The sequence below is a fragment of the Humulus lupulus genome, chromosome X (assembly GCF_963169125.1).
Source record: "Humulus lupulus chromosome X, drHumLupu1.1, whole genome shotgun sequence".
Taxonomy (NCBI): Eukaryota; Viridiplantae; Streptophyta; class Magnoliopsida; order Rosales; family Cannabaceae; genus Humulus; species Humulus lupulus.
Window position 1 is genome coordinate 77,406,412 of NC_084802.1, and position 14,338 is coordinate 77,420,749.

General features: G+C 38.7%; 1 protein-coding gene across 1 annotated transcript; it reads right to left on the reverse strand.

Annotated features, from left to right (window-relative positions):
• Positions 1 to 13,144: 13,144 nt before the first annotated feature.
• On the reverse strand, positions 13,145 to 14,107 carry LOC133803305 (F-box protein GID2). Its single transcript, XM_062241298.1, has one exon. It carries the CDS (start codon positions 13,938 to 13,940, stop codon positions 13,371 to 13,373), a length of 570 nt encoding a protein of 189 aa, XP_062097282.1. The 5' UTR covers positions 13,941 to 14,107; the 3' UTR covers positions 13,145 to 13,370.
• Between the last annotated feature and the right edge of the window lie 231 nt (positions 14,108 to 14,338).

The window sequence follows — 14,338 nt, forward strand, 5'->3', positions numbered from 1 at the left end:
GGCATCTTAAAACCTATTGGATACGGAGCTGTAACAATGTGAGGAGCAAAAGGCTCGAACTCCTCATCAGAATCACAATCGTCCTGATTTTTACTAGACAAGAGGCGCCTCATTTGCTCTTCCATCATAGTGAACCCCTCGAGGTTTGGGTCCTTCACTTCCAGGTTATTTGGGAGTTGAATATTAGGTCCCACCCCGGTCTGCTCATTATTCAGGTTATTGTCACTCCAAGCTTGAGCTTGGTTAATCGAAATGTTTCCTTATCATGCCTTATTGAATGGTTTTCCCTCGTCTAATTATAACTCAGATCCTTATGACGAGCTTGTTGTCCCTGTTGGGAGTTCAAATGATCGTGCAAGTCAGATTGATGGTTAGAGTAAAAACTCTTAGCTGAATTCAAATGACTCCTCAGATTGGTTTTGTAATGCCCAACTAATCAGGGACCGTTACGATGTGTGTTTAAATTAGTGCTAGACTCGCTAAACGAGTCATTTGGACTAAATAATATGACCTTAAGTAACTAATGGTTCAGGTATTAAAAATTTTGGTCAAAGGAATCAACATTTCCATTAAAATTTTAGTCTTTACATAAGATCCCAAAATACAAGTTTAAAAATTGTTTACAACTCAGGGATTACAAAATAAACTGACCTAAGTGGAAAAACAGGGTCTAACCCTAGTTCCCCTGCGATATCTCAGCAATGGCAGACGAGCCGACAGCATATGTACACATCGCCTCTAACGCTCTCCAACTCATGGTTGGCTAGGCTTCTCCTTACCCTTACCTACACCACATAGCACCCGTGAGCCAATGTAACGCTCTGCTACCCAGGGACCATTACGGTGTGCATTTTAAACAGTGCTAAACTCGCTAATCGAGTCATTTGTCCATAATCGTGTAACTAAGTATGATTAGCGATTTAGGGTTAAAAATTTGGTTAAGATACAACGTTTCACTAAAATGTTTACTGTATACATTGGGATCCCAAAAATATAATTTAAAGGTTAATTACAACAAAAGATTTACAACCAGCTGACCTAAGCGGCAAAATAGGGTTTAACCCTAGTTCCTTTTTAAACCCTCGTGCATAGCGGTCGAGCAGCCGCATATGTACACATCGTCACCTAAGCTCTCCAACTCAAGGATGGTCCAGCTTTATTTTGCCTTTACCTGCACCACATAGCACCCGTGAGCCGAAGCTCAGCAAGAAAACTCAATATGCTCATGAACAGTAATAACATGTTACTAAATCATAAGAGGCATGCCTAGCAATAATATCCCTATTCATGCATGCAGATATATCCAAATAATGATTGTGGGCCCTTCCCTTTGTATGGATGACTATCAAGCCAATCCTAATCAGATGAGTGATTCCACTTGTGAAGGCCCATTTGCTTTGCATGACTATAGTGGGCCTAGTCAATTAATAATAATTAATAAAACGAAGGTTTAAATTCCTGTCTTTTGAGCCTTGTATGGAAGATAGGGGGCCTTTGTAGTGGGAACGACATACTGGACCCAACCCTCCTCCATACAAGCCCAATTGTTAAGGCCCATTTACCTGAGTTAGACTTAATTATATAGGTTCATTATATTAGTTAAACCTAAATATTGATTAGCAACAAATTAATTGAATTTGTTTCAATGTGACACATTAGAATTAATAGGAAATTATAGGACTTTGGTTTTAAAAAATTTAATCTGTTTAATTTTTTTGGGAAAACCATAATCATTAATTTTCTAAAAATAAATAATAAAAATACTATTTTTTTTAATTTTATAATGAGCTTATTTTAAGAATTTTATTTGATCTCCACCGTTGGTTTAACATAGTCAATAGCTTAATGGGGCCTCGAGGCTCTTTGATTCGTCCCCCTACGGAAGGTGTTCATTAGTTATTTTGACAAGGTTAGATTTCAAAAGATAGATAATTATAGGTCAAATTCTACTAGACTCACCCCTACGGTGACTACTAGGACTAAATCTATGATTATTGAAACCGTGGGTCTAGCTCATAAAATAAGAGATTTTGTTTTCTTATTTTGTCGAATAGTAGGTTGTTAATAGTGGTGTCCATTATTAAATGAGTTTACAACTCTATTTAACTAGTGGTATTTTTTACTCTCGCCAACCGGGACAAGGATATCATAGAGTAGTTAAAAACCTAAAGAAATAGAGATATGATTGTTTTTTATATTTTTTTTATCATATCTTACATATTTTGGTATATGTTGTGCTATTTCTTGAAATTTTTGTGAGTAGAAGTTTTATTGAGCAAATGTGATTGATTTCTATTTTATTGGTAATTTGTAGTTTTAAGTTAAGTAGTGTCTGTGTCTACTCCCATCCTTTCTCAACTTTCGATGGAGAAACTCACTGGAGAAAACTTCCTTAATTGGAAGCAAAATATCAACATCGAGTTGATTGGTGACAACTCCGAGTTCGTCATGATTGAGGAATCCCCAGAACAAGCATTGTGTCCGCACATTCGTGATGGCACCGTCAATGCTCGTGATGGTACCGTAAATGCTTGGATAGCACCGTCTGTGCACGTTCGTGATGGCACTGTAAATTCCCGGATGGCACTGTGTCTGCACATTCGTGCTCAACTCAACTATGGTCTGACGCAGCTCATGAACGAGCTTCAGATTATTGAACCTGTCATGGGTGGACCTAGTAAAGGAAGTGAAAATAAGACTACTGATGTTGCTGTCGATCTAGCTAAGGTTGAAGCTCATCCAGCTTCGTCTTCGAAAGCTGGAAACAAGAGGAAAGGTGGACAAATAAACAACCCCAAGCCTACAAAGGCTGCAAAGATGAGTGCACAACCAAGTGCACAGACGCCTAAGGGTAAGAACAAGAAAAACAAGAAAGGTAAAGATAAGTGCTTTCACTGCAAAGAGAAGGGGCATTGGAAACGAGATTGCCCTAAGTTTCTAGCAGCGAAAAACAAAGGTAATGATTATAGTTCATTTATCTTGGAAACATGTGTTTTAGAGAATGATAACTTTGTTTGGATTATTGATTTTAGATATACTAACCATGTTTGTAACTCTTTACAGCTTCTTGAATCGTGGGAGGAAGTGAACGAAGGCGGCTTAAAGCTTAGAGTAACGAAGTGTTCGTTGCGGTCCAAGCTAGAGGAAGAGCTCATCTGAAGTTCGAAAATAAAATTTTAATTTTAAAAGATGTAACTTTTATTCCGGATTTTAGTAGAAATTTAATTTCAGTTTCCATGTTTCAATTAGAACGATTTGTTATGACTTTCACAAGTTTTAATATATCTATTTCTTTCAATGGATCACAATTGTGTATTGCGTGTTTGGAAAACGGGTTTTATATTCTACGACCTAACGAACCCCTCACTCTTAATAATGATGTATTCAAAGTAGCTAAACCTAGGACCAATAAACGTCAAAAGACTGATAACAATAATATGACGTATTTATGGCACTTGAGACTAGGTCACATTGGCTATGATAGGATTCAAAGACTTACAAAGGACAGACCTTTGAGGGAACTCACCTTAGGTGAATTACCTGTATGTGAATCTTATCTAGAAGGCAAACTGACCAAGCGTCCATTCTCTGCAAAGGATGATAGAGCCAAAGAACCACTTAGTCTTATGCATTCAGATGTTTGTGGACCTTTGAATGTACAAGCAACGGTGGTTTTGAGTATTTCTTCACTTTCATTGACAATTACTCTAGATACTCATGTCTTTACCTAATGCATAGGAAATCATAAACATTTTCAAAGTTTCAGGAATTCCTAGCAATGGCTCAGAACCAATTAGGTAAAACGTTAAAGATCTTGCGATCTGATAAGGGTGGAGAATATTTGGATACGCAGTTCCAAGATCATTTAACTGAACTTGGGATTTTATCACAACTTACTGCCCCAGGTACTCCGCAACAAAATGGTGTAGCGGAACGCCGGAACAGAACTTTATTGGAAATGGTTAGATGCATGCTTAGTTACTCAACTCTACCAACTTCATTCTGGGGACATGCAATTGAAACCGCGAATGACATTCTCAATGTCGTGCCGTCTAAATCAATCCCCAAAACACCTTTAGAATGTTGGAATGTTCGCGAACCTAGTTTACACCATTATAGAATTTGGGATGTCCCGCTCACGTCCTGAGGAAAAAGGTGGGAAAGCTAGAACCACGAACTGAAGCTTGCATGTTTGTTGGCTATCCTAAAGGTACTCGGGGTGGACTTTTCTATAGTCATTCAGAAAAGAAAGTGTTTACTTCTACAAATGATACTTTTCTGGAAAATGACTATGTCCAGAACTTTAAACCTCGCAGCAAAGTAGTTTTAGAGGAGATGGTTAAAGAATTGACTCCAACCAATGTTCCATCGTCATCAACGCGAGATGATGATGAAATTCCCACTCTTCATGTACAACCGATGCAAGTCGATTTAAATGAAGAAATTACCACTGCTCCTAAGCAAACAGTCACGGAGCCTCATCGTAGTGGGAGGGTTTCTAGGAACCCAGTTCGCTATGGTTTGGATGGTGAAACCAATATGGTTGTTGGTGACACTAGTGATGATGATCCATTGTCTTTCAAACAGGCAATGGCTAGCCCTGAAAAGGAATTATGGCTCGAAGCCATGAAACAGGAAATGGAGTCCATGTACTCAAATTCTGTCTGGAATCTTGTGGAAGCACCTAGTGACTTTAGGGCCATTGGGTGCAAGTGGATCTACAAGAAGAAATGAGGTGTTGATGGAAATATCGAGACTTATAAAGCTCGATTAGTGGCAAAGGGTTATACCCAAAGAGAAGGCGTGGACTATGAGGAAACTTTTAGTCCGGTAGCCATGCTCAAATCCATTCGCATCCTCCTATCCATAGCGGCCGCTCTCGACTATGAGATCTGGCAAATGGACGTCAAGACAGGTTTTCTTAATGGAAAGCTTTAAGAAGTCATTTATATAGATCAGCCAGAAGGATTTAAAGTATCTGGACAAAAAGTAAAAGTTTGCAAGTTGAATAGGTCCATCTATGGACTTAAGCAAGCTTCTCATTCCTAGAATCTTAGGTTTGATGAAATAATCAAGACCTATGGCTTTAAACAAAATATTGATGAGCCCTGTGTTTACCAACTGAAGGAAAATCAAATAGTGGTATTCCTGGTTCTTTATGTAGATGATATCTTACTCATTGGAAACAATGTTAAGAAATTATATGATGTGAAGAATTGGCTGAGCACTAAATTCCAGATGAAGGATTTGGGTGAAGAAAGTTATGTTCTAGGTATCCAGATCATCAGGGATAGAAAGAACAGACTCTTAGCTCTATCTCAAGCAACTTACATAGATAAAGTGCTTGAACGTTTCTCAATGACAAATTCCAAGAAAGGGCGTCTACCGTCCCGCCATGGAATTCATCTTTCAAAGAAGCAGTCTCCCTAGACTCCTGAAGAGGAAGATGGAATGAGAAAAGTTCCTTACGCATATGCAGTTGGAAGTCTGATGTATGCCATGTTGTGTACTAGACCATACATCTGCTATTCAGTGGGAGTAGTGAGCAGGTATCAGTCAAACCCAGGTCCGGAACATTGGATAGTAGTTAAGCATATCCTGAAGTATTTGAGACGGACTAGGGATTATATGTTAGTCTACAAGGGTGGTGTTCTGAACCCTGTAGGCTACACCGATTCAGATTTTCAGACTGATGTCGATGACATGAAGTCTACTTTTGGAATGGTGTTTACTCTTGGGGGTGGAGCTGTGATTTGGAGAAGCGTAAAGTAGTCTACAATCTCAGATTCCCCCATGGAGGCTGAGTACATAGTCGCGTCTGAAGCAGCTAAGGAAATAGTCTGGCTAAAGAAGTTCTATTCGGATCTTGGTTTTATTCCTAAAGTGGATAAACCGCTTGTGTTGTTTTGTGACAATACACGAGCGATAGCCAACTCGAAAGAACCTCGAAGTTACAAGAGGAGTAAGCATATAGAATGAAGTATCACATTATTCGAGAATATGTGGCCAGGGGAGATGTGAAGGTTATGAAGATTGCAACTGAAGACAATCTTGCGGATCCGTTTACAAAGACACTACCAGAAGCTACATTTGATAAGCATATCAAGGAAATGGGATTAGTAGAATTAAGGCATTAGTTTCAATTAGTGCAAGTGGGAGTTTGTTGGGGTTTTCTGCCCTAATTAAAACCCAAATTCTTTGTAATCTCATTTTATTATCAATAGAAATCATTTTTTGACTTAGTCAATCACTTAGCTCACATGTTTTATTTTCATGATTATTTGTTTAATATAAACTTCTATTAAATCTTGAGCATATAGCTAATCGTATTTATAGTGACGTAATCACAGTGGAATATAAATATGATTGTATGTTCAAAATAAGTTAGTCCTAATATTAGTCAGTGCACAGGATTTACACTCACTTGCCAATCTACGATATGATCTACTTACACATTACAGTGTTATGTTCTTTCTAGAACATTAGCAAAGTAGATAAGATCGGATGTATTTGTTACATCGGACAGGACCGATATTGACAGTTTATAAGATAAGTAAACATACCATTATTATCTATTCTATTCATATCATATAGTTGACAATAGGTCAATTCAATCTCAATTCTGAGTGGTTAGTATTCTAACTGATTGTATTATTTGAGTTCTTTGACTTGTTCGTTACCAGCTTACCCTACGGACTAGCTCATACTTACAACTTGGGAACTCGGTAGTATAATTGAGTGGGAGTGTTAATCATAGATATAAACATCTATAGCTTCTGATGAAGAAGTGAAATGATGGTTTCCTTTTAGTTTGGTTCAAGGTGCTAAATGATAGAGATCTCATTTCAGGAATTAAATTAGATTACTGAAATATCATTTATAAGGAACTAAGTGTTTTAAGGATAAAATACAATGAGGGGTAAAACGATATTTTAGTCCTGTCTCATTGTAGACCGTCTATAGAGGATTGAGTGACAATTATGGTTGTAACAATGGATAATTAATAGCGTTTCTATATTTGTTATAGAGCGTTCTATGAATTCAAGAGTGCAATTCTGAGTCTATAGTGGAGTCACAAGGAATTAATAAGTTAGTAAATTTATTTGTTAGATTTATGATAACTTATTGGAGCTTGATTTCATAGGCCCATGGTCCCCATTGTACCTTGGATAAAATCATCTAGATAAGTCTCAATTTATTGATTTAATTATCAATTAGAATTATCAAAGTTGACCAGGTCAATTTTGGATAGTTTCACAGAGTTATGTAATTTTGAGAAGAAAAGAGAAATTATGGCAGATTTATTAATTAAGATAAATTGGTATCTAAATTAATAAATAAATTTAAATCAAAGGTTCAAATTATAAATAATTAATTTGATAAAGGATTTAAATAATTATTTAATTAATTAAATCAATATAAAATAATACAGGCCTTGATTTTAAGTCCAATGGGCTTACAATCAAATGGGAAATTTTACGGGCCTAAAGCCCATGGTAATTTCGACCTAGGGCTTTAAAATGGCTATTATTTTGTTGATTTTTTAATTAAATTAAATGGCCTAATTGAGTCTATAAAAGGAGTGCTTATAGAGAAGTCAAAACATAAGTTTGATAAGTTACAAGTCAGATTTTCTGATAGTTTTAGATAGTTCCGCGAGGCCACCTTGCCTTGCACCTCAGCGAGGTCATTTCGCCCCTCACGCTTTGCAAGTGTGTATCCACGAAGACCACAAGTAGTCTAATGCTTAGCAGAATATAGAGTGGCCTGAGGCATAGGCACATCTTGGAAAGGTGAAAACATCTACGGGGCACGTGGAACATGTAAGGGTACGAAACATACGTATCAACCAAAGGAATCCTCAAGCAAGCCTATGACGTCCGTACCTGACAAGTAGTGGAGGTACGACATGGTACCAAGGCAGGAGTGCTGTTGCAGACCCCTGACACGTACTAAAGCCGACCACCACTCCACCAACACCATTACTACCTGCACTACTATCCTGACAGTGCACCCGCGTGTACTATCTTGTCCCCATGGACCACCATGTATAAGGGGTCATTAGAGCCCAACTATAAATATACCTTCACCCCTCACAATAAGGGGTTGGAAAATTTATTGCATACTCAAGCAATTAAGAAATATACGAATGTTTACTCCATTGTTGATCTGAGCTTATTTTTCCTCAAGTCTATTCTAAGTTCTTACTTAGTTATCTGCTTACTAAGCTTTGAGTTTTCTGACCTAACATCGTTGACGAGTTCTCACCGTCAACATATATATGGTGCAATCATCATATAAAAAAATGCAACACATTATAGAATACTTAATCAAATATCCACATGCATAACTATAATCATGATTATTAACAGGGGCCTGAGCCCTAACCATGTTTACATTTAACAATCGGGTCAAGCCCTAATCGCACTTACACTTAACAACTAGGCCAAGCCCTAATCGTATATATTTTTAATAACTGAGCCAAGCCCTAATCACATATCTCACGCATCAGGTGCCATTTTCTTACCTCGAACCTTATGCGAATAATGAAACGACTCCGAGCGCTATCCCTGACCCGAGCCTGGCGGAAACCCTAGTCACACCACAAGTATATGTTCATCAGGAATTAACCTCAGAACCTGAGTTCCAAACTGATCTCTTAACTCTTAAAACCATTGTTCCCAGTTAACGGGGCGCTAAAAAGTCCCCGAAGCCCCCAAGTGGGCTTCCAAATCAGATTCACGAGGCCTAGCCCTTAAAATTCAGCAAACTGGCATTTCGAGGCCCCTGGCGCTGTCGCGCCCCCAGAAAGTTTGGGGTTTCCATACCATTGGTGTGGTCGCGCCCCTCAACTCGAGCCCCCAAATCAAGTTCAATCTCACCCTTTCTGGGACACTAGCGTGGTCGCGCTAGGTCGTAAGAAACCTAAAATATGCCCATAACACAAGTGTTCTTCCCCAATTCCCCAAACCTACGATTCCTACAAATTCAAACCTCAATTTCAACCCAACCATATGTTTTCAGCAAGATTTCAACCACAAAAATGTAACACTAGGCCTAGGCAAAAACCCCAATACTCAACTCATCCCAAACACACAACATACAACTCAAACTAGGAATAAAAATCATAAAAACTTAAAAACACCATTTGAATGCTAAAACAGGGGGTCTCACCTCTGAATTTGAATTACCTGAGGTTGATGATGACCCTAGTAGCCTCTAATCTCAGTCCACAGCTGCTACTCCACAAGAATTGGCTTCAATCTTTACCAAGAAGTAGCTTCTACACTTGATCTCTAGGTACACTCCCTTCAAGCTTCCAAAAAGCTCCCAAAACTCAATAGCAAGTCTAGAACGTGAATGAGCCAAAGCTCATTAGCCTTAGCCCCCTTCACACTAGCTAGGTGACCAAAAGACCAATCCACCCCTAGCCCATAACTTAGCCCCAAAGCATACCAAAGGGCAATTTAGTCTTTTTCCCCAAGATTCTCGTTAATCACAAATTACCTCACATAATTACAAATAATCTATCAAACCAAATATTCATCAATTAATTCCTGCTAGTCACTAATTTTCGGTAATTTACCAAATTATAAAAATACCCCTAAGCTCACCCCGAGCAGTGTATTTTACCCTGTTGTGACTTTTCCGCTAACTTTCTCACTAGGATCGCCTTGTGCCGAGTAACTCAAATATATCCACATAATAATGTGGTCACAATTATAAATCACACATATTTATAATTATACCCTCAGCGGGTCAAAATTACAAAAATTCCCTTCTAATAAGAAATGGGCCCACATGTATATTTAATACATTTAAACATGCAAGCATAATCATATCATAATACAATTCACATAATAACATGCTCATAAAAAATAAGTACACAATTAACTCAATTATTGCCTCCTGGCCACCCTAATCCAGGCAATAAGCCATATTAGGGAAATTGGGGCGTTACAGGTTTCTTGCCTTCGAGAATGTATACCGCACACACTTTGCGACAGACCTTCATGACGTCTTTTCATCCAGTAGCTGTCTTCAGTTAAGCTTACCATTCACGGATGAGGTCGCATTGCTTGGTTGTTCACGCGAACTCAGATCCCAGTATCTCGAGATCATGAAACATATGTATCTTCTCTAGGAACATAGGCTGATGTGTTACCTTGTGCCCGCGGAGGTGTCGGATAATGAATTGGTGATGGTGGGTGCCTTATTGGCGAGGCAATCGACCATCCATCAAGGTGCACCAAACTAGGTCACCCATTATCCACTCCAATATCTCGGGTTGGTGTCAATGTTTCCTCATTTCTCTGCACTTGACCAGTTGGCTGGCCTGGTGCTGGATGATTCATAGGGACTTCTACTCGCCTAGATGTTGTCCCTACTCACCCCGTATGATTGGGATGATCTCTAATGACATGAGTTGTCTGCTCATTTCTACGATTGTGAGCAGGCTGGTTATTCTTGGGAGTCTGTTCTGATGGCATGGAGCTCAAGGTTGTTGTTCGAACAGAACGACTTATGTTGGGACGATTACGCCTATGCGATCTAGTTCTGTGGGACCCACTTGCTCTCCTTCTGACATTATGTTCGGTTGCAGGAGGGGGTAGTTGCAACATAATTTTGTCAATACTCCTATTGGCGTGGTTGAGGTGGCTCCTTAGTTGAGCATTCTCTAGTTCCACCGCAGTGATATAACCTGGGTTATGGTAGTGGTGGTGCGAAGCCAAGCTACCAGTGTCACTGTGGTCGTTGTCCTGATTTCGGGGCTGTTTTCCAAGACGACGAGATACAGAGGTGCCCTCTCCAGTAGGGTCAACCGTACAAAATTGTCCTTGGTCTCCAAGTCTCTTTGAGTCATTGTCGCGAATTGATCGTGTTACCTCCATTCTAATTGTCATATGAAAATTCCTTAAAACTATCAGCAAGCCTAATCTATCTCTCAATGAAAGCACCAATCTGTTGACATGGTTTTTCGCCAACAGTAGATTGAGAATCTGAAAATAGATGATTAGGCTTTTATGAAACCGTAAATAAAGAACACAAGAAGTTTTATGTGGTTCATTGGTTAAAATTCACCTAGTCCACAAGTTTATGTTATTTTATTTAGGCTCTCTAGAGAAATTGTCTTAAAAAATTTCTACAAAGTTTTTGCATACAAAATTTCGTCCCTTTTACTGACCATTCCGTCTTTATCTATAGGGGATCGATGGACAAAATTGGGTAACCGTATAATATTTGGTAACTTACAAGAATGAGTAACTTTCCAAATATACATAAATTCCTTATATACAATAATTGCCTTGATATCGTACATTTATTAGGCAAAGGTTACAAATCATTTATTGCGTATATTAATTCTCCGAGTCTGCGGGCATTCAATCTTATGCACTTTGTGAGACTGCTGCGGGCGGAATGCGTCTCTCGAAGTGGAGGATATATGTCGTGGCGATCTGACCCAAGTAATGCCCGAAGACTGACGAGGGCAATCTGGAAGTTATGTTCCTCAATCTATTTCACACACAACTGGGGCAATCTAAAGGATCTCGTGATAGCCAACCTTGGTTATGTATTCTCGAGCTATTTAATCTGGAGCTAATGCAATGTCCCCAGGATCCAGAAGCCTTCATTTATTGTTTCACCAGCTCTACCTCGAACAAGACGATTTAGCTCGCACTTTTATGACGAATGACTTTCCAGTGTGGTTACTTCTACACCTTCATGGTTGGGAAGTTCTGTGCCTTAGCTCAGATGTACTCCTATTAGATGGGCCTTTATTCATTTGGTTTGGACTAGTTCTATATATCGATTTTGGGCCTATTCCATTTTATTCCTCAACAAATACCTTGACTCAATTATTCCATGACAAGATTAAAGGAAAAGTTAAATGTGCGAACATTGAACGCTATTACAACCTAAATAATTGATCGATGGATCCAGCACTCTAGAGTAATTAGGTTTGCAGTACAACACTCTAGAGTAATTAAATTTTATTGACTATATAAAATCTGAAAATAGTTTTTAAATTTATATTTTGGTGGAAGCATTCAATTGAAAGTACTATAGAAGAAAAAGGCCTCGTTTCTTAACAAGTATGAAAGAAGATAAAAGTCAGTTGCGGTACCCATTCAAATGGAGTTCTCATTAGAAATTGTGGAAACTTGAAAGGCACAACCTACCGACATTTTAGATAGATAGAATGCCGTCAGAAGAAGATGGACTGTCCTTCCAGAATTCGATCCGTTTTTTTTAAAGTGGGACAGAAAACATTAGACTGGCACATTTTTTTATGCCAAAGTCCATTAATAATATAATAACCTCAGCGGCTGTGAATTTCAATCAGTTGAAAGAAATAATAGAAGATGGACGTAGTAGCTTCAAACTTACCTAAATGATCTGCTGATCATGAATTGTATGCGGTTTTAAGCATCGATGTTATCCCCCTTTTGTTTTTTCTATAAGAAAGAGCTCGGCTCCCACTCTGACCGAGTGGTTTTCCTTACTGAAGAACGATTTCAGATGTTTTTTTTTTTATATAAAAAAGAAGATTGAAAATAAAAATGAAGAGTTCATTCAGATCTTATTTGTTTAACTTGTACTGAATTGTCGTGTTCAGAAACCATTTTCTTCTGGACTCCTTAAAATACCATTTGATTTGTAAGAAAACAGAATGAGGAAATATCACAAACAACTCACGTATTCGACAAGAAATGTCAAAGGGGGTGACTGAAGCCAGGGCTATGAATACGACATGCACAGATATGGCAGACTCATATAACAGAGCTTTTGCGGTGGAATAAAATCAAACCAAACTAAACTAAACCAAACCAAAGGCTGGTTAGGTGTGCCAGCCTAATGCCACCGTCCTTATCCCATATTTACACAAAAGGTTCTCAAAGGTACGACAATTTGGCGATTTGGACAGATTCAAACGATGCATAACAGCTGTTTCACTTTTCTTTTATTTTCTTATGCATAATTAAATGAGGTGATCTGTGAGGCTCATCTGTATGTCTAGCGAACATAAAGAGTCAGGGGCAAATTGGGCAGTGTGGCACGTTTGCATTTTCCACAACGCGAAACAAAGCCCCAAAAAGTAAAACAATCCGGCGATATCTAGTTTTTAAATACAGACATAAAATTACGTGAATTCTCTGCAAAAATATTAGATTCAGTACACAACATTTGGAATTGAAGAGTTAAACGCAAGCAGCATAAAGGCAAAAATTACAGATCTATTTGCCAAAACCCATAACAAATTAAACAAAATCAAATCAAAGGACATTAAAAAGTGCTCAAAGGTTTGAAATATGAGATTAGGGATAATATTACAGATTAGAAATATTAAAATAAAATAATAAAAAAAATCATCTGCCTCTGTTAGAATAATTCATCTTCTCATAGAAACGAATAGAGAGAAGTGAGAGCGAGAGATTGACCTCATCTTTTCCCCAACGCGTTGGCGGTTTGGAGTTTATCATCGGCGGGAACGGACCCCAAGACGACGTCCGGGTCGTTGCCAACGACGGCGATGCGATTGCAGACGAAGACGGGGAAGAGGATGAGGACGATTGGGGCTTGGAGAGAGGCCAGATGTAAAGCGAGTGAAGGCGACGAAATCCCCCAAGGGCGAGAACCACAGATCTCAGCTGTTGATTACCGCAGCCGGTGTTGGCCCAGTGCCTGGTGCAGATCAGCTCCCAGAGGCGTTCATCCTGGGCCGTGTCATGCCACTGCTTGCTCACACAGCCAGCCATAGCCAGAGTCTTCGCATCAACGTGCTTAAACACCTCAAACAACAAATTGTTGTCCAGATTCATGAACCCACTCCCTTTACCAATACCCCCTTCTCCTTCTTCATCGTCGATCTTAATCTTTTTCATTTTCCGATCTTCCACCGTCGACGGAAGATCTTCGCCAATATTGGCACGCTTCATCACTGGCTTCTGATTTAGAAGTGGGTTTTGAAAAATTGTTGGAAACAGAGACAAATTGATGAGAATTTGGGATCGTAATCAACAGTATATATACACATACAATATAAACAGCAAGAAATGAAGGGGGGGAGTGTGGTGTAGGAAAGGGTTGTGGCCCTTGTGGGTGGAGTGGTTAAGGAGGTGTGGACCTGTTTTGATGGTTATCGAAAACGACAATATTGCAAAATGAATGCACTTTGGTTTTTTTCTCACACTCAAAACCAAAAATATGTCCAATCTTTTTAATTAATTTATTTATATAATTAAGGGCTTTATTTATATAAAATTAGTTTAGGTGCTTTTGGTTTTCGAAACCACTAGTCAAATATTTGGCATTTATAGTGTTTTTTTCTCATCCT